This window comes from Colobus angolensis, unplaced genomic scaffold, assembly GCF_000951035.1.
Source record: "Colobus angolensis palliatus isolate OR3802 unplaced genomic scaffold, Cang.pa_1.0 Scaffold46, whole genome shotgun sequence".
NCBI classification, from domain to species: domain Eukaryota; kingdom Metazoa; phylum Chordata; class Mammalia; order Primates; family Cercopithecidae; genus Colobus; species Colobus angolensis.
In genome coordinates, this window is record NW_012118043.1 from 13,086,637 (window position 1) to 13,110,344 (window position 23,708).

Genomic DNA, 23,708 nt, shown 5'->3' on the forward strand with positions numbered 1-23,708 from the left:
GTGTTTGGTGCATACAACGTGTTTAATGAATGAGTCAAATATTTTCAAATGATCTAAATCTCAGCTGTAATATAATAAGTCCCAAATTTCAGAGATGCTTAGATGCAATAAGGTTTGTAAGATTTTCCTTTGACCTGGCAATATACTTTCTAGTAATAAACCATAAAAGAACAATCAGACTGGTGGGCAACTATTTAGACAAAATGTGTAAGTGGGCAAAAATAACAGGTGTGATTTATAATAGCAAAAAAAAAAAAAATTAAACTAAGTCCTCAATGACAGAGAATAGCTAAATAAATGGAAGCACATCCATACTATGGAACAGATATCAACTTTAAAATATCATCTTTTTTTTCTTTAAAACATAAGTTGGCTATATTTATTTCTCTCAATTTATGCAAGATAATTATTACACATCAGCAAATATTATCTTCAATAATGATTTGATTCATAAGCATTTGTAATGTATGTAATTTCACATCAACAGCCTTGCATTTTTTTAATACTGTAAGTTAAAAAGCACCCCCCAATGGCCACTTTATATACTTTCAATATCTCCCTCTACACATCCAAACTTTAAAAAGTCATAAACCGAACATATAGGTCATGTTTAGAAACTTGAGGTTTTAGAAATCTGCTTCCTCAATATGATTCAGAAAACTCCTTATACTGACAATACAGTCACAGGTGGTAAAGGTAGTTGTAGGAGGGAAAAGGAAAAAAGAGACAGACACAAGTTTGCTCTCCTACTATTTTACTAATCCTGTCCATTGAAGATGGTGATGTCTTAAGAAGTAAAAGTCTAGGTTGAATATGAGGAATGGAGTTTGCCTCACGGTTTGAAACATGCATTTCAAATAATTTCCTATTTGATTTGAGCTCACTGTAGCAAACTGATGCCAAAAGAGAAAAATCATTTCTTCCACACATTCGCTCAGAGTCTGCCTGGTAATGTGTATTAAACTCTTTGTGTTTTAGCTTGAAGGCACCTGTCGCCAGACCAGTTTCAGGATCCATGGGTCAGGGCTCAAACCAATTTTTAATGGATTTTCAAACTTTTTCAGACATGCTCAAATAGCAGCTTCAGAAAGTACTTTAAGTATGGTAGTCCCCTCTTATCCTCAAGAGATATGTTCCAAGACCCCCAGTCTTGGAAACTGAAATCCTATACAATGTTTATTTCCTATACATACAAGCCTATGATAAAGTTTATAAATTAACTTTATAAAGAGTAAAGATTAAGAGTAAGGCACAGTAAGAGATTAACAACAATAATAAAACAGAACAATTATAACATACTATAATAAAAGTTATATTAATGTGCTCGCTCTCTCTCTCAAAATATCTTAACATTTTTGGACCACAGTTGACTGTAGGTATAACCCAAGAAAGCGAAACCTCACATAAAGGGGGACTACTGCACCTCATCTTCTGTTTCACAACTGTTAAACAGCTCCTTCCAAGTTCCTGTAAGTCCTTTCTTTCAAATTAGTTCTGTTCCTTTTGATTTGGCATAACAAATCCAATGACATAAGAAGGATTAACTGTTTGCAAATGCACAGATGTCATCTATTACTGGGAGATTCTTCAGAGTTGGCTGTACTTTCCCAAGGGAAACACAGTCTCCTGCCTGTAGTTTTACAAGGTCCTTTTTATGATCAATCATCTGTAAACAACCATCAAACTCTCCAGTATCTCCAGGACATAACCACTTCTGCCCATTTCCATCTTCAAAGAAATCAGCTTTTGTTTCTGCTTCATTTCTGTAGCATCCCATTGTCACATTTTAGCCACCGATAAGAATTCCACCTCTGGGATGTGGTTTTTCAGTATTAAAGTATCCACCTTCCTCCTAGTTCTTTAATTTCACAGCAAACTAATGGGACTCCCACTTCTGCCAGTATTGTAATCCACACATCTGTAATTGTTCCAGCCCCTGCAGGTTCAGTGAGTCTGTATCTCTGACCACAACAAAAACATACTCATGAACTTGCTGCGTGTTGCAGAAAGTGGAGCACTTTCGTACAATAAAAACTGAATATTTCCACGTAGCAAAGCTGAATATTTTCACAATTTCCAGAAAACAAAGCTGCCACACAATCCAGTACTCTGCTCTTTTGAAATGTGTTCCATTTTATAATTATAGGCCAGAATAAACAGATTGTGTTGAAGACTACTCATTTCATACACTTTATTCATGACATTTTGGTAGATCTGATCCATGATTTCCAGAACAGCTGCCATCAGTGTTGGTTTCAACCTGGAAGGAAGTAGACCCTTTGCTTCCGGTTTTTATTTTTTTTATTTTTTATTTTTTTGAGATGGTGTCTCACTATGTTTCCCAGGCTGGACTCAAACTCCTGAGCTCAAGCAATCCTCCTACCTCAGCCTCCTGAGTAGCTGGTACTACAACTGCATGCCACAGTGTCCAGCCCATTTTTTACTTTAAAAGACTGATCCACTAAAGTCTGGGGTGAAGAGTAGCCAAGCAGGCATCCATGAGAAAAACAAAGAAGCTCAACACTTATTTCTAGAACATGGACCAGAGGCAAATATCCAGTGTAGTCATCTTCTTCTTCCAGTCTGGGAATCCTTTCTGCCATCCCAGTAATACCAGTAATGATGTTTCTATGCCAGATCATGACTCCCTTTGGAAGTCCTGTGTGTCTACATGATTAGACATGTTTTTGTCTACATGATTACTGCAGTAACTGAGGGCACTGGTCGCTCTAGGATCTGTTTTCCACATTCACCTTCGCTTTCTACTGCAGCCATGGTGTCACAATAACAACCTTGGAAATTGGGACAGGTCAGTGGCTTCCCATTGACAGTGATGATGTGTCACAGGTGTGGGACCAAATAAACTGTGTCTTTCAACTTTGTTTCCAATAATTCTTTACTAGCAATGATATTGGTTACTTCTGTTTCATTAATCCACAGACCCTGGACCTCCTAAAGTAGTATATAATTTTATGAACTAAATGTTATGCATGAAACATACCTGTCCAGCAATCATCCACTTGGACGTGGTCTCACAGAACATGGCAATGTTGGTCTTTGGTTTCTGCCCCAACATCTGTAAGCTATTTCCAATGTTAAAGGCTCAAACGATATATTCATAGGAGAGCAAATTACGACGTCCAAGAAGAACCTTTTAAAATATGTTACCATTGGGTTGTACTTCATCATCTTCATTTAAGATTCCACATGTTCCCAAGAGTCTTTTGTTGTTCCTTTTTTTACAGACATAAAAACTTTATCTATTGTTTCACATCCAGAGTATAATATTGAAGCCCAACCACTCAAACTGCTAACAGATTTGTATAGACTCAGGTTTTGAGTTTGTAGGCTTTGCTTTAACTTAGTTTGGTTTTTCTTGTGTTGACTCAGACAAAACTAAAATGGAATGTATGTTAAAATAGTATAACATGATACTTATAAATTGTATGAAATATAAAAGAATGAGGCTGATGGTCCCTTTTTGCTTCATGGTAGATAGTTCTGAAGATACATGGTTATTCGTAAGTGCTCAAAAAGTAGAATTAACATATTTCAGCAAAAATCAGTTGACAATGGCAAGAGGTACTAGTGACTTTATAATATGCATCTTTGTTTCAATATATTTGCTGATTTATTATAAAGGATACAACTCAAGAATAGCCAAATGGAAGAGACACAGAGGGCAAGAAATGTGGGGAGGAGGGGGAGTGGAGCTTGGCACTTCATGTTCTCTCTGGGCAAACCACCCTCCCCCATCTCGATGTATGCACTAACACAGAAGCTCCAGATTAGGTTTTGCAAGAATGATTTATGACACGGGAAAAGCTTACTAGATACTGTGAGGTGAGTAAAAGGTAGCAAGCAACCTATATGAAATGATCCCAATAAGAGAATTTTCTCTGAATTACATGATTATAAGTACTTTTCATTTCTTCTTAATATTATTCAGGATTTAAAAAATTCTCTGTAAGCCAACATGGAATACACTTTCTTAAAAAACAACAATAACAACAACAACAACAAACGTTTTTAGAGACAAGGTTCTGCTGTTGCTAGCCTTGAACTCCTGGGCTCAAGCAATCCTCCTGCCTCAGCCTCCCAAGTAGCTGGGACTACAGGTGCATGCCACCGTGCCTGGCTAGGATACTCTTTTGATCAATAAAGCAAATTTGTACCTGCTTGGATCCTACCAGTTACTCAGGATCTTACCACAGTGATCATGGCACACCACTGGTCTCAGGACACCCACACCACGGTCCAGCCTCCCTAAGCAGGCACCGCTCAGCCTGCCCTTTCACCATACACTCATACAAGGAGGAAACTGAGCCCTGTGGGCATCCTTCAGATCCATAAACTCAAAGATTCTGAACCTCCAGTGGGACTGTGCTCACATAGTCAGGACAAGGTTCCTGGGAGCCAGGTTTTTGCATTATTCCCAGGAACACTCACTAGCTCAGTCCTGGGGGTCAGCAGGCAGCAATGACAGGGACGCTGCCCTAGGAAGGCTGGAGTGACATACCATGATCTTGGCGATGCAGTCCTCGGTGGTCTCTGCTGATTCACACTCTATTTGCCCTGCACTGTTAACGCTCCACTCATCACACTTGAGCCTCTCGTGGTGGCTCAGCGCACACCACTTCACAGGCTTGCATTCATCTGTTGGGGCTTCTGGGCCTATGGCATAAAAAAAAGAACCAGAGATCAGAAGCGGCCCTAGCTGTTGCCTGGTGTGTATCAGCACTGCTCACTGTCTTCATGCAAATGCTGGGATTTGCAGTAATAAACAGTCCCATTCAAGGAATTACTCACCTTAGAAAGCAAAGTCAATGCACAATCTCTTGGGTGACTTCTCATTTAGATTTAGTTTTTTATGTCTTCCGAGAAGCCAACTTTCCTCTCCAACCTCTGGGCACCATACGACCTCTGGCTGTTTTTTTCCTTTTTGTTTTTCAGATAGCACTTAACTACCGGAGGTGTTCTTATTTATATGTTCATTGTTTATTGTCAGGTTTTCTGCAGGCGAACATAAGCTCCAAGAGAGAAAGGGTCCTGCCTGTCTTGTTCACCAGGGCATCCTCAGGGTTAGGGCAATGCTAACACATGGCCAGCATAATAAATGTCTGATGAATAAATGTACATCTGCTCATCTTTCAGACTGAACTCAAGAGTCACTTCCTCAAGGAAGCCTTGCCTTAACCCCAAGTCCAGGGTCTGTTTTTCTTTGTTTTGCACTCTCATAGGGCCATGGTGTTTTGTTGTCAAAGTTTTCCCTTTTTAAGCATATCTCTTATTTTGTAATTCATCATTCAATAGCATGACTATTTATTAAACATTTATCTTCTCCACAGTTTGAAATTTCCAGAACAACAGAATCAAATATATATTTGTCATGCCATCCTATGTCCAGCACCTAGCAGAGCATATGTCTAGATGTTCAATAAATGTCTGCTGAAGAAATTAATGGTCAAGCAAAACCACAGTGACTCAATGAAATTCAGGATTGGGATCAACCTCTCTCAAAACGCCTCTTCATTATGGCATATGTTGACTGGCTGGAGATGTGGAATACATAATAATTTTGTTCTATTTCATTTACTCTGTGATAAGCTAATTGGCTTCACAAAGTAGGCAAGGCAATCCTGATTGATGCAAAGGAAATACTGGAACCAACTCAAGTCATTTTAAGGGTGGATTTCCTTTAAAGCCCATGGTGACATCGAGGCCATCTCATAATCTCAGCATCAGTCTAACACTGGGCTCACAGACAGGTCAGAAAAAGGAGCATCAGGAGAGGCATGCAGGTCTCTAAAAAGACTCAATCTCTGGCCCCTGTGCTCACCAGGTTTCCCAAGTGCTTGTGGTCACCTGCTTCTTCCCAGGTACTCACATGTGCCTTCCCGTAGATTCCGGATGGCAGTGATATACTCATAGCCCAGGTACATCTTGGCATCCATCCTTGGGGGGACTTTTAAAAACCCGTGGGCAGAGTCCTTAAACAGCAGGTCCTTCCCATGAGGAGAGCTGAATAGTTGGAATTCTTTTGATTTGTCTTTACCAAAATGTTCCTGTTCATAGAAAAACGGAATAGTGGATGGCAACAGAGAAGAAAGGAGGCTGAGAAATGGGACTGAAGTTAAAACAAATCTCTGCAGGAAAGATTTGAAACATGAAAAAGTTCAAGATGCCAGGAGAGAGGGCAATCAGACCTGCTCCTGCTCACCCAGCACTTTATCTGCCCGTAGCCCTTGTGGGTCCATGATTTCCCTGAACCTGCTTCTGTGTCTGTCTCCCGGAACAGGTTGAGACATCGGTGAGGACAAGAAATGTGGCAAATCCACAGACTGCCCTGTGTGGGTGCCAGTCAAACTCTCAGTGGACAGATGGGAGGGCTGGGCAAGAGGAAGCTGGCTGAACCCAAATCACAAGCTCTTGGGAAGTAAAGCTGCTGTGCGAGCAGCCCCCTCACAGCCAGGCTGAGGGGAATGGGGAGAGATACCATTTCCTTCTGGGAGGGCCATGGAAAGCCTCATTGGGGAGGGGTTTAGCTTTGGGCCTTGAAGGTCTGGTTTAGGTAAAAAGGAATGGAACAGAGCAATTCAGAGCCTCTTCAGATATCACCAGCCAGAAAGGCAAGGGCAGCAGATGGTAGCACCACAACAGACTCCCTGCTGCTCTGTGAGGAGTCCCAGCTTTTAGAGAATTTAATGGCATGTGGCATGGCTCCCAGTGTATCCTGAACATGCAGACTTCCAGAGTGACAAGATAGCCAGGAGGAAAACCCCCAAATCCAAGCAGGGAGCACTAAGCTGGAGGGGAGGATGGCAGGTGGGGATACCTGGGCCTGGTTGAGAAGCTCCCAGATCAAGTCCTCCTTGCCACCCACACTTCGGGCCACGACGGTGTGAGAAGGGACCCGGGCCAAGTGGCAGTCCTTGTATTCATCTACTGGCTTCCGGGTGTTGTCCAGGCAAAGCAGCTCATACTGGTCCCTGTCAGCCTTGTTTGCCAAGTTCTCTGAGGAGGGAAAGCCCAGGTAAGCCTAATGCAGGAAAGCCATGGGCTGTGGTGCCCATCCTTGAAATTCCATTGATCATAGAAAGTATGAGCTGAGAGGCCTGGAGTGACCACTGAAGGCCAGAGAACATGCAGAAGAATGACTTGCTCAAGACCCCACAGCCAGGTAAAGGCTTCTGATATCCATGCAGCAGTGATTGCTCCTCATTCCACCATGAGCCTGACCTTAGCAGGACCAACCCCCAGTCTTTGGTTATGGCAACACTACCCCAGAGGCAGAAGCACTGTGTGGAGAGGTTGAATGATGGAAAGAGGCCCAGGAATCCAGATGGGGACCCCGTAGGTACCTAACTCTGCACAGGTGGAAACCCAGGCAATGATAAAGGAGAAATACAGTATGCTCATGTCCTACTACTGAGCATGAAAAAGGGAACACGGAAAAAGAACACCCACTATTTGGAGGGGCCCTGGTGGATTCTTGTCCCATACTTACCAAATATAGTCGTGTGCTTGACAAAGGCCACATCCCCAGCACCATCCTTCAGACACCTGGGTCAAAGAAACACATCAGCAGGGCTCCTGCAAGGCAGGCCCTTCTCCACCTGCACCTGGAGAGTCTGATCACACTGTCCAGCACTCACACAAGGTTAGAGCCTGGGGAAGGCCTCTGTGCAGCCCGGTAGCTGAAGCAACGCCATGGTGTGCAGACCTCCAGGGCAGTGCTGAGATGGGGAAATGAGCTCACACGAGATAAAAAGCCCTAATAACCTAAAGAAGCAAAATGCAACTGAAGATATTTTCATGTGAAAAGAGTTTTTAAACTTCTGGAATAGAAGATAATGGTATAGTGTCTCCTGAGGGTGACAATGTGCCCTTGGCTGGTTGTAAAACTTTAGGATATAATCAAGGTAAAAAGAGAGAGCAAGAAATCAGCTTCCCAAATAGAGACAGTGATGGGGGCAGGAGATAGGCAGTGTACTGCGCAGGTGACACTGCTGGGATTGAGGGAAGAGGGCCAGTCCATGGACAGTGGGCCCAGACACTAGAGGCATGATTGTCCTTTCAGGCTCTGCCTGATCCACTGAGAGGAGACACTGACCAGGCTCGAGGTCTCTGGGGAGAGAGGAAGGGCCCCCAGGAAAAGGGCCTGCTTGTCAGGGTCAGATGAAAGGGAACATGGGCTGGCTTGACCTAGGAGTCCCAGGTTGTGCTTCTGACTCACTGGGAGGGGATTAGGCCACCTTGATGCCCCTGTAGGCAGGCAGGGCTCGGCTTTGGACCAGCAAAGAATTCTCACCCTGAGGACATTTGGCACCTTGGCCACCATGGAGCAGCAGACATCTCACTCACTTGAAGGCTCCTGAGTAGCTGAAGTATTGATTAAGGGTGGAGCAGCCACACCCTGGACACAGTTGACACAGCTGGGGGAAGTCCGTCCCATCCGCACAGGGGACACAGCTGCCCGAGAAGAAATTGGCCACTGCTGCTCAGCACAGAGAAAAGGACCACAGAGCATGAGTGAGGCTGGCCACAGCCAAAGGCATCACCCCGCCCAGGCCCATCAGGGAACAGAGGGGACTAAAACCAAACCAGCACATGCAGTCCCAGCTTGCCCTTATGCTGACTCATCAAGATCAAGGATTTCTAATAGGAACAGTTGACCTCTGTCTTGCCACCATCCATCTGAGGAAGGCCTATGCTTCCCATTAACCCAGGCCTACCTTGGGTCTTTCTCAGTGCACCCTCTCCCTGCTTTGTCAGAGGCCGGAACAGCTCAGAGAGAGGTCCCCTCTGGGATCCATGCCCCAGATATAGAACTGCCTAGAGAGGTGCAGGGCTCCAGAGAAACCTCCAGGAAAGAAATCCAGAGAAGTGGACAAGAGAGCCACCATCGTCTAGACTGAAACCCTCTGCTGAGCCTTGCACCCTTTCCTCACTCATCAGAACAGCCTCTGCTGGGGTGTTGGGAGCTCAGAGCAGAAAAAAATCTCAGCTCCACCTCCCAAGCGCTGCTGATGCAGCAGACCCGCCAGTTTAAAGTTGGTTAACCTCCTTCCCCCACCTGAGTTCATCCCACATGTCTGTTGATGGTGATTGCCTAGTGTGGCCTGTGTGGGCATCTGGAGCAGAGGCAGCTGCTCGAGGGCACCCAGCCTCCTGCCAGCTTACCTTTCTCAAGAGGTTTACGTGGCTCAGGTAAGTCACAGTAAAGTAAGCCTAGGGGGATGTTCCATCCAGCGGACCTGCCCAGGCCCGTGTGGCAGGACTTCCTGCCTTGAAGTTGGTTCATCTGGAAGTCACTATCCCTCTTCACCACAGCAACAGCATAATAGAAAGTCTGTGGATCTGCAAAGGCACAGTGTGAATGGAAGGCCTTCAGCCTGGTACAGGGAAACATGGCTCATCACCACAGGACTCTTGAGGAGGGAGGGGAGTGGAGAGGCCTTGCTTTTACTGGACTGGGCGATAAGGAGGAGGGAATCAGGAAAACCTTCCTAGGCTTGCAGGGGAGAGAGAAGACCATAGAAGGTATGTTTGTAATGTTACCCCTCCAGGCAAACAGGGGCAAGAAGGCCACATGCACATGTGTCCTGAATGCTTTGCCTCCCCTGGCCCTGCGGCGTGTCTGCCTACACCTACCAACCCCAGCCACCAGGAAACTGGAGCTGTGGCAACAGAGGCCCATCAAAGTATTTCCTGTCCACTGGCACAGGCCCAGGGATAGTCAGGTTGATCTCAGAAGACTTGCAGTGCTGCTGGCATCTGAGTGTGTGCTCCAAAGTGACCTCTTCCATGTGAGTGGTACCTATGGCTCCAGAGGCCTCCAGGGACCCCAGACATATCACTAGACCGCAGTAGGTCAAGCTGCACACAGCCTGCTGTGTTTCTCTGGTAAGCATATCCCTCTGGCACAGGGGTCAGTTTTAGGAGCACCAGCCCTCAGCCAGCCCCAAGCCCCCGGAGGCCTTGATGTGTGGCTGTGGCGGCTGATGGGGCCCCTCATTCCCTACTCACTCTCCAAAGATGAAAACCTGCCTGTAAAACACAAGACTCAGCATAGAGAATAAGGGTGACAACTCCTTCCTGGGGTCCCAGGGAGAACTTACCCTCTTTTGACCCGTAGAACTCTGCCACCACAGGCTTCAGGTTATTGGGAGCCAGGTAAGCGTCATACACCAAACCCGCATCCAGCGTCACAGCGTCCGCTTCGTTTAACTGAAAGAGAACAGGCCAGTCCTGGATGAAGCCCTGACTTCCAAGGAAGGCCCACCTCAAGCCGCACAAGTAGAGAGTGGCTACCAGGACTCCATGGACCCAGGGCCAGAACTTGATTAGACCATGCACAGCCCTGCTGGCTTCAGTTGATTCTGTCTCCCTTGCAAGGGCACTTAGCCACCAAATTCCTATTCCTTATGCATAGAGGGAGGGATGGATTGTGTTTCTCTTTTCCCTGGTGAGGTGCTCAGCTCCTGGTCAAAAATCCTACGTGACTTTGCCATAGGCAATTACGAAGGCTTAACCTGGCAGGCTCCGTGGGAGAAAGCCGCCCTTGCCACCCCAGACTCAGAGCACAGCCAGTGCAGTGCAGTCTCTGGAGGGGACTCTGCTGTCAAGGATGCAGCTCGCTTGGGGTGGCCACGCTCTTTTCACACCTGTTTTCATTCCTAACCCATGACCTTTGCTCTGAGACCTCTTTATGTTGAGACTTCCTTTGAGGTCTTCCTCAGGTGCTTCTGTGGAGATTTTTTTTTCTAGGGGAAGATGGAAACCTTGAAAACATTCATCTTCACTCTGACTCGGTACTCAATGCTCTTCCTTCCTGCCCTGAGTCCATAAAAACTGCAGGACCCTTTTGCTGAGGAACTCGGCACTTTCTCTGAGTTTAGCTTCTTGGTGATACCACGTACTGAATGATCAAAAGCTTGATTATTGCTTCCATTTTTGCTCATCTCTGGTATAATTGTCTACTCCAACACATGGGCAGCTCATCTCTCTATCTCAGCTCCATTTTACAAGTGAGAAATCTGAGGCACAGAAAGGTTAAGTCACTTCCCCTGGCCACGTAGCCAGTAAGTCATGGAGCTGGGATTTGAGTCCAGACAGTCCGGGTTTATTTCTTATCATTACACTGTTACTTCAGGTTATGTTTCTTTTTGACTTTGTGCTTCTATAAGCCCTCATCTTTAAATCAACAGCTCCCTTGAAATACTATAGCTGCCTTCTTACTGGATCTATAATTTATTTTCTTTTTATGTAAGTCCTTAAAGTGAGCCAAACTCTCTTTTATTTAGACACTTAAACACATAGTTTTACTCCTTTTGTGCTTTAAATGTCTTTCATCAAAATGATTTTTCCAGAAGTCCTTGCCGGTTCTCTATGAAGATTTCTTATTGATCAAATTACAAAGCAGGCCAGGTACAGTGGCTCATACCTGTAATCCCAGCACTTTGGGAAGCTGAGGCAAGTGGATCACCTGAAGTTAGGAGTTCGAGACCAGCCTAGCCAACATGGTGAAACCTTGTCTCTACCAAAACAAACAAAAATTAGCTGGGCTTGGTGGTGCATGCCTGTAATCCCAGCCACCTGGGAGGCTGAGACAGGAGAATTGCTTGAACCTAGGATGCAGAGGTTGCGGTGAGCTGAGATTGCACCATTACACTCTAGCCTGGGTGACAGAGCAAGACTCTCAAAAAAACAAAACAAAACGAAACAAAACAAATTACAAAGCAAAAACTATAGTTCCATGAGCTTTGCTGTGTTACAATCAAGTAATAAGACAATAGTATTTCTAAATGAAGTAAAATATGTTGTAAGCCAAACCATATCAGATGTCTCGCTCTTGTTCCCCAGGCTTGAGTGCAATGGCTCCATCTCGGCTCATTGCAACCTCTGTCTCCCGGGTTCAAATGATTCTCCTGCCTTTGCCTCCCAAGGAGCTTGCCCTTGTTCCCCAGGCTTGAGTGCAATGGCTCCATCTCGGCTCATTGCAACCTCTGTCTCCCGGGTTCAAATGATTCTCCTGCCTTTGCCTCCCAAGGAGCTGGGATTAAGGTGCCTGCCACCACGCCCAGCTAATTTTTGTATTTTTTTAGTAGAGACGGGGTTTCACCATGTTAGCCAGGCTGGTCTTGAACTCCTGATCTCAGGTGATCCGCCCGCCTCGGCCTCCCAAAGTGCTGGGATTACAGGCATAAGCCACTGCGCCCAGCCAATTTTAACCATTTTGAAGTGTACATTTTAGTGGCATTAAGTACATGCATTCACATTGTTTTATAACCCTCACCTCCATGTCCAGAAACTGAAACTCTTTACCCATTAAACAATTACCTCCTATTTCTCCCCGACCCCAACCCCTGGTAGTCATTATGCTACTTTCTGTTTCAATAAATTTGACAATTCTAGATACTTCATGAAAGTGGAATCTTACAATATTTATCCTTTTGTATCTAGCTTGCTTCACTTATGTTTTCAAGGTTCATCTCAGTGCAGCATGTATCAGAGTTTCATTTATTTATTTATTTATTTATTTTTGAGACAGAGTCTCGCTCTGTAGCCCAGGTTGGAGTGCAGTGGCGCCATCTCGGCTCACTGCAAGCTCCGTCTCCTGGGTTCACGCCATTCTCCTGCCTCAGCCTCCTGAGTAGCTGGGACTACAGGCGCCCGCCACCACGCCCGGCTAACTTTTTGTATTTTTAGTAGAGATGGGGTTTCACTGTGGTCTCGATCTCCTGACCTCGTGATCCGCCCACTTCAGCCTCCCAAAGTGCTGGGATTACAAGCGTGAGCCACCGCGCCCAGCCGAGTTTCATTTATTTTTAAGGCTAAAAATATTTCATCATTTGTGTATACCACATTTTATCTATTCACTCATCAATGGATATTTGGGTTGTAAAATATATTTTTAATATACCACAATACAAAACAAAATTAAGAGACACAATGGGCCTTTCTGTTCCACAACAACTAGACCTTATGTATGAAACACACTTCGTGGTTTTGTTTAATCTGCAAACACCTTCCCTTCCCCAGTCCTCACATTGCTGAATAAAAATGAAGCAAACAAACGAGAGCTTTGCCCAGTGCAGTGGGGTTGGGAGAGTGGTCAGGAACCTGGTCTTTCTTTTCCAAGACACCAAGAAATCACTGGTTCCTCAGGGGCTCAGGGACCTGAAGAGCTAAGGCCTAAAACACAGGGTCCAGCACTTGAGCTGTGCCAACCTGTGCCAGCTGGGAGGGACAGGATTATAATCAAGCAAGCTCTCACAAGTCAAGATAACCAAATCCAGAAGAAGGAAAGCCACAGAGAGAAGGCTGGAGGGAAGCCAAGGGGAAGCCATCAGAAAGACACTGGAAGAGGGGGAAAACCCCAGCGCAGATTCCTGGAGGGAAGCCAGGCTTCATCTGGATGTGTCTACCTCTTCCACCTTTTCCCTTCGGCTAACCTCCTGCTTGCTTTGTGCTGAGAACTGTAGAATTTCCCACACTTGACAAGTCTGTCCAAACCCCTGCACTAAGAGACCTGACCAGACTCTGGCATGGCTCCTAGCAGAACAAATCTCTATCCCTGGGATGGCCCTGATCCCCTTACAGTGCTTGCCTGAGAAAACTCAGTGCTGCCAGGAAAATGTATCTGTTTCTTCTAGCCAACACAACTGATGATAGGCCCCTGACCTCCCTTTCCAAGAGCATTTACTAAAAAGGGCTGAAAACTGTGAATATGTATCTCTTGAAACTCACAAGCATCTGTCTCAAGGACTGAGAGCCATTCCTTTGCAACACAATCATCAGGATGGATAGAGTGTCTGTCTCCCAGTCTCTGTGGGAGAATAGAGTCCTAATCAAGAGAACTGCCAGCTATCAGACACAGCTGGCCTCCTCACATTTACACTGACCAGCCCTTTCTACCTTTTTACTTCTCTGACTCTGCAGAGCCCTGCGTTCTCCCCTCCCTCATTCTCCCTTTAAAATGCCCACATCACCGCTGCACAAATCAGAATGGAGCCCAGCTCTTTCCCCCACTGTCAGTAGTTACTGAATGAAACCTATTGTCACTGCCTAAACTAATATCTGGCTGTGCTTATCTTTGACAGCTCCCATCACCCTGGCTTCCCTCTAGCAACTTGAATAAGCCCGCTCTGCTCTGCCTCAGGCCCTTTGCATCTGCTCTTGTTCGCTGCTTGGTATATTTTACACTGGAGCCAACCTGGGCTAAGTCCTTGGATCTCAGCTTCATTACATCTCTCTCAGAGAGATGGTCTCTGATCACCCAGGACAAAGCAGGTTTTTCTGTGAGTCCCTGTCAGAACACTCTCCTCTTTCTCTCTATTGTACATCCCCATATTTTGGAGTTAGTTGTTTACTTATTCATGTGTTTTTCTGCTCTCCTGACTAGGCCACTAGCTCCCTGAGGGTAAGGACCAGTGTGTTGAATTCACCACTGCAGCCCCATTGCCCAGCATGGAATCTGACAAGTACAGATAGGCAGGGGCAACGTTGAAAGGATTGAGAGCATTTTTGTAGACCTAAGAACAAAGGGATCAGCTGTCACCTGCAATCAGGACACTGTACTCTTCCCCCTGCATGCATCACTCGTCTTCCCAGTTGTGTATCAAAAGCTGCCAAAGAAGGTCATATAATAACTTTGATAGTGGACATTCTTACTTATTTATTTTTTTTGAGACGGAGCCTCACTCTGTCACCTAGGCTGGAGTGCAGTGCCAGGATCTTGGCTCACTGCAACCTCTGCCTCCCCGGTTCAAGCGATTCTCCTGCCTCAGCCTCCCAAGTAGCTAGCTGGAATTACAGGCATGCATCACCATGCCCAGCTAATTTTTGTATTTTTTAGCAGAGATGGGGTTTTGCCGTGTTGGCCAGGCTGGTCTCGAACTCCCGACCTCAGGTGATCCACCTGCTTCAGCCTCCCAAAGTGCTAGGATTTCAGGTATGAGCTACTGTGCCCAGCCTCATAGCAGGCATTCTTATATTTTTGCTGAGTTCAGAGAACCTAGTGTCTCAAAACAGTCACCCTTGCACCTACTGTGTCTGGAAAGCAAAAGTCAATGTGCTTTTTGACTTTTGCTTTCCAGGCACATTAAAGAAAACCTCCCAATTTCCATTTTTGAAGTGATTTTAATAACAGTCAGGGTTGACTGCCCCACATGTCAGCCTCCTACCTGTGAGTAAAGAATTGCTCCAAAGTGACCGGAGATAGAGAAAGTATGGCTTTCTTCCACTCTCTTTTAGGCAGCAGCGACTTACCGCAATGGCCCTGATGCAATCAAGGTGGGAGGCTTTCTTCACACATGCAACACTGGGACCATCGGATGGAAGGACGCTTTTCATATGGTCGCGGAAACTCTGGCACTTGGTGGCCTCATGCTCTGACACTGCACACCATCTCACACTTTTCTCGGGGACAGCCAGACACAGCCCTGGGGGAGAGAGGCCAGAGATGGAAGAGACCCACTCACTCCCTGTGCTGAGGGAGAGATAGCATCGCCCCTAGAAAGGCCTTGACAGCCACATCCCCTCAGTCCCGTCCTCCTCTCACTCCTGTCCATGAACTCTACAGAGCACAAGTTCTACTGCATGCTGAGACTGGGCCAATAGAAGATTGCCCTAATGGCCTCCCAGTTTCCTACTGACCACCCTCTGTTGGCCAGAGGGATGCAGGCATGACCATCAGCTCCCAGCTGGAGATGACAGTCTGCTCTGTCTCTGCCTTGTCTCCTCCTGTCACTGTCCTGGCCTCTGCCCTGCCATGGAACATAAGCCTCAGTGTGCACAGGGTGTTTTCAGCTACCCCAACACATTGGCTCGATACCTCAAACTTTGGAAAGCCAGCAGGGGAGGAATTGTCATCTTTTTGAGAAGAGGGAATGAGACTCAAAGAATGATGCCTTTTTTTTTTTTAACCCAAGGTCACCCTGCTTATTGTTGGCCAAGCCAGGCCTAGAATCTGGGTCTCCAGACTCTGGGTCTGCTACTCAGGGCACAAAAGAAGAAAACATTCTGAGTTACACCCCTTCTTGGCCAGTAGTTGTGGGTAAATTAATGAAAAGAGAATTAATTTGTCTGTGACTCTTGTCTGTTGCTCTCTGTTTAGGAATAACTACAAACTCCACGAATTCAACAGTCTCCCCTCTGTCTCCACTGAACTATCCCTCCATTTTCACCACACTTTTTGGCTGCCATTCAGAAAAAAAGCTGAAGCCAGCCATGGGTAACTATTAAAATCCATGTGGTTGCAGAGATAGCATCCTTATCACATGAGCTTTTGCCCTGTGCCCAAGGCCCCCTGTCATCTCCACTGAAACAACAAATGCTGTTACGTTGTGGGCCATAACAGCAAGGCTGACTCACTGGCTCTGAAGAAGATCCACAAAGCCCGTGGCCAGGAGGCCCACAGCTCCCCAGGATGCATGAGGAGGGGCCACCCCATGCCACCCCAGCGACCCCCATCATCCCCCTTGGCCCATGGGAAATCCTGGGAGGCAACATAAGTCTGTGGCAGCCCCTCTGCAAAGCCACACCTCCAGGGTTCCTATAGGCGAGAATGTGTCCTCAGTGGAGCATTACCTTGCACAGCCTGTGAATTGCTCTGTGCGGGGATAAAGGCAAGTAACGTGGGGTCCTCTCTCAAGGAATTGCTGGCTTATGGGGAGAGACAACTAAACATGGAAGCCCCAACAGTGTGACAAATGCCCCACGAATGGCAGGCAGAAGTTAGAGTATGAAGGGGGCCCCACCTCAGGAGGTTGGGGAGTGAGGTGTCAGTCACTGCCCCATAGCAGGATGTGTGCAACATCTGCCACTGGTACCCGGCATCCGCCACCTAGCTGACCCTCACCTGACCCTCCCAGGCAAGTGCTGTGATGACCCCTTCCCTGGTGAGGAACCAGTCAGGATTTGGATCCAAGAAGTCTGGCTTCAAATCCCATGCTCTGACCGCTCGATGGGCGCTCTGACAGCTCCCAGGGCACCCAGGGGACATCAGACTCTGAAAGGGGGAATGGTCAGACCTGGGAGGCCTTGAATGCCGTGCTAAGGAGTTTGGACTTGACAAGAAGCAGCAGCAAAGGGTTTTGATAACCTGGTTAGACGTGCTCTGATTTATTGTATTTCGCTGCTGCAAGATTTACTGGACAAAGAGGAGGACGGGAAGGAGACAGTGAGTGCAGTGAAAAGTATCTAGAGGCCCAAGCAGAGGCCAGGGGTGGGGCGTAGAGAGGCAAGGGAAAGGCACCCAGGCATCCAGGCTTCCAGCCTGAGCCAGGAGAGCATGCAGGCTGCGCGGTGGCCGCCCGGGTTGCAGGGAACGCGCCAGCCAGCAACTCTGCACTGCTTCCCCGCGCCCGCACTCACCCAGGACGGCGCAGGCCAGCAGGGCTCCCACGGCAAGCCTCATCCTCCGGGTGCGGCGCTGAGCAGCGAGCACAGTCCGACTCACTTCTGTGCAGCCTCCCGCGCCCCACGTCCTTTTATTCCCGGCCCGGGCCAGCTGGGCGCAATCTTTGACCTCCCGTGTTTGTGCAGCCCGGTTGCCCAATCGCCCCTCTCCCAACCCCCCTTCCTTACTCGCCCCACTGATCACCTCATTTCCTGAGCTCTGGAGAGGACCCGCGAGTGGAAGGAGTCCAGCACAGAAATGCTGATGAGAAGGGACATGAAGCACAATCCAGCCATTGTCATCGCGGCTCGCTCGGTGCCAGGAGCGGCTAAGGCGGGCTGGGAACCGGGTGGCTCTGCTCCTGACTCCAGGGCGGCCGAGCTGGTCCGTACCACCAGTCCTATCTGCGCAGTCCACAGAGGGAGACTCCGAGGCTGGAGAGGGAAAAGAACTGCGCCCAGACCCCACACTAGAACTGGAGAATGACAGGCAAAGCCCCTTTTGGGAGAGGATGCAGGAGAAACAAGCTGGCCTCAAGGTCAAAGACAGACTCAGCACCTTTTGCTCCCGACCAGGTGTCCCTCGAAATCCTGCTGCTGGGCTCTCAAAGGTCCCCCACAGAGGAGCTGCTCCCTCTTCCTGCCCGTCTGAGCTCAGGCTCCTGGGCTGGAAAACTTCCTGCCCTCAAGCTTCCTGCGGGACACCTTAGACTAGGGACAGAGTCATAGGGGAGATGAACTCCCTCCCACAAGAAGGTTCCAGGAACGTGGTCAAGACACTGTGAGGCTCAGAACAAAGTACCATCTTAGCACAAAGCAAGCGGCCCAGTGGAGGGTGTGGCCTGTTCTTACAGCCTGAGACCACCATGTTCCCCTCTAGTCCATGAGTCTCCTAACCGCTTTAATTGCACACACTTATCATGAAAAATGCTGAATTTGTGCCTTCTAGTGCTTATATTTTAACTAAAAAATGTGTACACTTTAATCATGCACAAGGAATAGAACTTTGTAAAAGGATGAGCTAAAGATGAAACTCATTTTCAAATGTCATTTTGCTTATGCGGCCTTATATAGGATTATTATCTCAAGGCCTAACATACCTGGGGGAAGGTCAAGATTCCTTCCACGAAGTGTAAATCCAGACTTCGGAGATCTTGCCAAAAGTTACTTCTTATCCAACCTGACCAGATGGTCCTTCATTCTGTCTCATGTTTTAGTTAACCAAGCCCATACCAAGCTTAGTGGATATGTCAGGTCAGGCATTTGCTTTTTGTTCACTAGTTTTTGTGTTGTCAGAATTATCTCCTAATTCTAGTTTCTTTGTAGAAATCTGTTTAAGGCATGTGTGCATCTCGTGAAGATTAGAGTTAAAGCCAGATTATCTAATCTGTGCCTCCGTTTAACTGGGCACATACAAACCACAAAATATGGAAATAAAAATACCAAAACAAAGGGCAGGGTCGGCACTCCCCTCTTAACCTATGGAATTGTGAGGTGATCCCCATCTTCCCTTAGGACACCTCAAAGGCTCCATCTGTCATGACTGCAGACTCAGGTGGGAGACAGGGCCAATTCACACATTCAATATGGATGAATGATAATGTGTTAATCTTTTGCAATAACAATAAATATAATTGGAAGTTAGGTTATGTTCTCCCATGCTCCAAAAGATGATCTCATATGCAAAGGGGTAACACACCTCCCACTTTAAAGTCCACTGCAGAGGCTTTCTGTTTACAGTGAGGACAGAAGGCAAGTCTGGCTTTCCCAACACATCAGCCTCACCAGCGAGGGAGAGTGACCACTGCTACCCTGTCTTACTCCTCCCTGGCCCATCCATGGGTCCCTTGCACTTGAGTCATAGGGAAAGAAGACTCTTGGCATGAGGGCCATATTCCTACTGTCCCTGCAGCAGGCTCTAGGTAGTGGTCTGGATTCATTTGGAGACCTTGAGGTAGGGATGTGAGATGAGCAGGAAAAGCCAGGGGCAAGGCTAACTGGGAGGCACCCGACAGAGCAGCATGCACACGTACAGCTGATGCATGGACAGGCCCTATAGTAAGCTTGCAGGGTCTGCCAGAGAGCAGGAAGTGCAGTTACCAAAGGTTGAGCTCATGCCACGAACTCAGGGAAGCTCAACACAGGGCATGGAAAGAAGATGGTCAGTGATTCTCCTTCCCTGGAGCCCATCTACATTCATAGACTAAGCCCTGCCGAGGCCACTCCTCCAGCCACAGGCCCATAGCCTACCCAGAGCCCCTCAGCAGGGAGCAACTACCTACCGGCCAGGCTGAGTTCTCTCCAGACCAGCCAACTCTATGCCCTGTCCTCAGAGGGGTCCTCTGAGTCCAAGCCCAAGACAGGTGCTGGGAAGGAAGTACACAGCCTCATGGGATATGAAGGAAGCTCAGACAAGACATAGAGAACTGGTTCTCCCACGTCATCTACACGCATCTAGATGGAGAGGCCCAGGGTCTTGGCTCTTGCTCAGGAGGACAACAGCAGAGCCTCGTGTTTGCCATTCCTTGGATGGGGTAGACAGGGGTGAGGCCAGCTTTGGGGTGTACATGTGTGCATGGCCCTAGCTGTATGGGGTGCCTATGCCTGTATATGTCTGTAGGAGCATGTGAAGGTAAGAGTAACATTACAGCACTCCGTGTCCATGACACTTGTACCTGTGCTCTCACTTATATTCTTTAATTCTATGCCAGAGATGCTCTGGAGTTGAAATTCACTGTCCCTTTTTATAGCTTAATGATGGCTGAGACTTACTGGGAGCTTCAGTGAGCACTTACCATACCCCTCTGACTTTGGTGCTTTAGCATCTGCATCTTACAGATGAGACAAGGAAACTGAGGACCAGAGAGGATGATACCTTGTTCAAGGTCAGCTGCAAAGTCAGAATACAAAAGAAGGCAGTCTGATTCCAGAGTGTACACATCCACCCGGGACACTGCCTCTCCCAGGAAACCAGGACATGCAGGGGCCAAGAAGCTCACCTGGGGTCACACCGAAAGAGGGACAGACATGAGACACCCAGCCTTGCCATTTCTCCAAAGGCACATAGCCCCCAGGGCTTTGCCAGCACAGGGGCTGGTCAGTCTGGGAGAGGTCTGAGTACCAACTGCAGATCCTTAGACATGGACTGGCTTGATTGTGCTCAGCTGGAAGAAAATATCATGTTTTTATCCCCTTGTAAGTGTCAGGCACTGTCCTGGGGCAAGATCATTGGGGCAGCCCTGCAAGATAAGATCAGTACCTCCATTTATCAGATGTGGACATTACAGTCAAATGATGGGTCCTCATTCATGGAGCTCTGAGACCTGAACTCACACTTCCTGAATCTTGGCCTTCTCCAGACCACAGCTGCCTTCTTGATATTGCCCTTCCCTTTATTTATTTAGTGGGGGAGGAAGGAGAGGGAGGGAGGTGAGAGAGAAAGAGAAAGAGAATGAGAGAGGACACAAGGGAAGCTTACAGTTCTAAACCAACCCAAGCATGAGCCAAATCTTTCACCACAAACAGGGCAAAACTCTTAAATTTCAACCACGAGTTGGCCCTTAAGGAAATAGCTGCACTCATGTGTACGTGCAGGAAAATTGGAAAAGCTGACCAGCAGGAGGTGGGTAAGAAAGCAGTGGGCCTCTGAACCAATATTTATTGTTTCCAAATGTTGCCCAGTTGACACAGAAGCAAAGCAAACAAAGAGCCTCTGTTTTGAGCAGTTCCTCCTGTCCCCCACTCAGCGTCCTCCGCCTGACACCAGAGACTTCTCTGAGTCTGGGTCATCCTTGAGAAGCAGCAACCTGGCAGCCTGAGAACTGACATTCACGAAGCCAGTCACCCTGCAAGCCCAATGGGTCAGGCCGTATGACCAGGGGGCTGGGGACTGGGCAGGGTTCTTTTAGGAAAATGCCAGGCATTTTGAAATGCCACATGACACTACTGCTCACTCGCTCTCGCTCGCTCTCTGTCTCTTTCTCTCTCTTCCGCTCTCTCTCTTTATCTCTGTTCTACCTCTCAGAAGTCCTCGGACAATGAAGATTCTCAAGGTTTCCATTCTTTTCACAGGGGAGTCTACAAAAATACCTGTCTCATGAAGAATAGTCCAGGACCAGGTGGAATGAATTCCATCAAACATTTAAGAAGAATTACAGGGTGGGGGTGGTGGCTCATGCCTGTAATCCTAGGGCTTTGGAAGCTTGAGGCAGGAGGATTGCTTGAGCTTAGGAGTTCAAGACCAGCCTGGGCAATATAGTGAGAACTCATCTCTACAAAAAGTTTGAATCAGCTGGACACAGTTGCATGCACCTGTATTGCCAGCTACCCGAGAGGCTAAGGTAAGAGGATTGCATGAGCCCAGGAGTTCAAGGCTGCAGTGAGCCAAGACCACGACACTGCATTCCAGCCTGGGCAACAAAGTGAGACCCTGTCTCTAAATAAAGTAAAAGGATTACATCAATATATTCCTCCAGGAACAGAAAAGTAGGAACACTCCTTAACTAATGTTTTGAGGACAGTATGTATACTTAGAAAGGAAAAACTAACAAAGACATCATGACAAAGATAAAAAACATAACTTTTATGAACACAGATGTAAAATTTCTACACAAAAGATTAGCAAATAGAATCTAGCAAAATGTAAAAAAGATTAATAAATAATTATCAAATTGGGTTTATTCCAGGAATGTAAGCTATCCTTTCAAGTATCAATCACTGTAATATATCATATTAGTGGAATAATAAAGGAAGGTGGTATGACCCTATCACTCAGTACGGGAACATCATTTAATAAAATTCAATATCCCTTCATAACAAAACCTCTTAGCAAACTTATTCTACAAAATTTTCTCAGTCTGATATCAAGTATCTGTGTACCATAAAAATCTACAGAAATCATACTTAGTGTGGAATGTTGAATAAAGCTTTCTTGTTGAGATCAGTAAGACCAGATGTTTACCATTATCATTTCTAGTCAACCTTTTTACTGGAAACAGTAAGTAAAAGGATTGGAAAGGAAAAAAATAAACTCTCATCTTTATGCATAATAAATTGTATGTGTATAAAATTCTGAAGAAACTAGAGTATGCTTTAGAATAAATGAGTTAAAGCTGGGCGTGGTGGCTCACGTCTATAATCACAGAATTTGGGGAGGCTGAAACAGGCAGATCACCTGAGGTCAGGAGTTTGAGACCAGCATGGCCAACATAGCAAAGCCCCTTCTCTACTAAAAATACAGAAATTAGCTAGGTGTGGTGGTGCACGCCTGTAGTCCCAGCTACTCAGGAGGCTGAGGTGGGAGAATCGCTTGAATCCGGGAGGCAGAAGTTGCAGTGACCCGAGATTGTGCCAATACACTCCAGCCTGGGTGACAGAGTGAGACCCTGTCTCAAAAAAAAAAAAAAAAAAGAGCTGGATCAAGGTAGGTAAATACATCAAAGTCAATTGTATTTCTATACTAAAATTGAAAAAAAAAAAAAAAAGAGAAGAAAAAACATGAAAAATACTACCTAAAGTAACATAAGAAAAAAAAATGCTTAGTATTAAATCTATCAAAAGACATCTAAAACTTTTATGTACCAGACTTTAAATTAAGAAACTCAAAGTAAATGGAAAACTATATCTTGAACAGGGAGTGGAAGACTTGATGCTGTAGAAATTACAATTCTCCTCAAATTGATGTAGAAATTCAGTGTACTCCCAATCAAATTCCAAATGTTTTTTCATGTAAATTAACAACATAATTCTAAAGTTTGTAAATGAAAATGCAAAAGAGGCTGGGCATGGTGGCTCATGCCTGTAATCCCAGCATTTTGGGAGGCCAAGGCAGGAGGATCACTTAAGGTCAGGAGTTTGAGACCAGTTTGGCCAACGTGGTGAAACTCCGTCTCTACTAAAAATACAAAAATTAGCTGGGCATGGTGGCATGTAGCTGTAGTCCTACCTACTTGGGAGGCTGAGGCACGAGAATTGAGAATCACTTGAACCCCGGAGGCAGAGGTTGCAGTGAGCTGAGATCATGCCACATTAGGTATTTCTCCTAATGCTATCCCTCCCCTAGTCCCCTATCCCCTGAGAGGCCCCAGTGTGTGATGTTCCCCTCCCTGTGTCCATGTGTTCTCATTGTTCAACTCCCACTTATGAGTGAGAACATGTGGTATTTGGTTTTCTGTTCCTGTGTCAGTTTGCTGAGAATGATGGTTTCCACCTTCATCCATGTCCCTGCAAAGGACATGAACTCATCCTTTTTTATGGCTGCATAGTATTCCATGGTGTATATGTGCCACATGTTCTTTATCCAATCT

The 23,708-nt window shown here is 46.5% G+C and overlaps 2 protein-coding genes across 3 annotated transcripts in view; both read right to left on the reverse strand.

The window, feature by feature from the left end:
* LOC105523375 (serotransferrin) overlaps positions 1-17,922 on the reverse strand; it is a 32,953-nt gene extending 15,031 nt beyond the window's left edge. Inside the window, exons 1-9 of one of the 2 annotated variants that reach the window (XM_011958201.1) lie at positions 17,380-17,922; positions 15,274-15,446; positions 10,122-10,230; positions 9,184-9,360; positions 8,365-8,497; positions 7,508-7,563; positions 6,836-7,014; positions 5,888-6,065; positions 4,520-4,674 (exon numbers count right to left, since the gene is read on the reverse strand). In XM_011958201.1, coding sequence (XP_011813591.1) covers positions 4,520-4,674; positions 5,888-6,065; positions 6,836-7,014; positions 7,508-7,563; positions 8,365-8,497; positions 9,184-9,360; positions 10,122-10,230; positions 15,274-15,446; positions 17,380-17,422 — 1,203 coding nt within the window. In that variant the 5' untranslated portion in view covers positions 17,423-17,922. The remainder of the gene's footprint in view (positions 1-4,519; positions 4,675-5,887; positions 6,066-6,835; positions 7,015-7,507; positions 7,564-8,364; positions 8,498-9,183; positions 9,361-10,121; positions 10,231-15,273; positions 15,447-17,379) is intronic. The other variant, XM_011958202.1, reaches the window with a different exon arrangement.
* Positions 17,923-21,145: 3,223 nt separating this feature from the next.
* Positions 21,146-23,708, reverse strand: part of LOC105523412 (inhibitor of carbonic anhydrase-like) — a 53,483-nt gene continuing 50,920 nt past the window's right edge. The window contains 1 exon segment of the mRNA XM_011958227.1: positions 21,146-21,248. Within this exon segment, the coding sequence (XP_011813617.1) occupies positions 21,146-21,248 (103 nt within the window).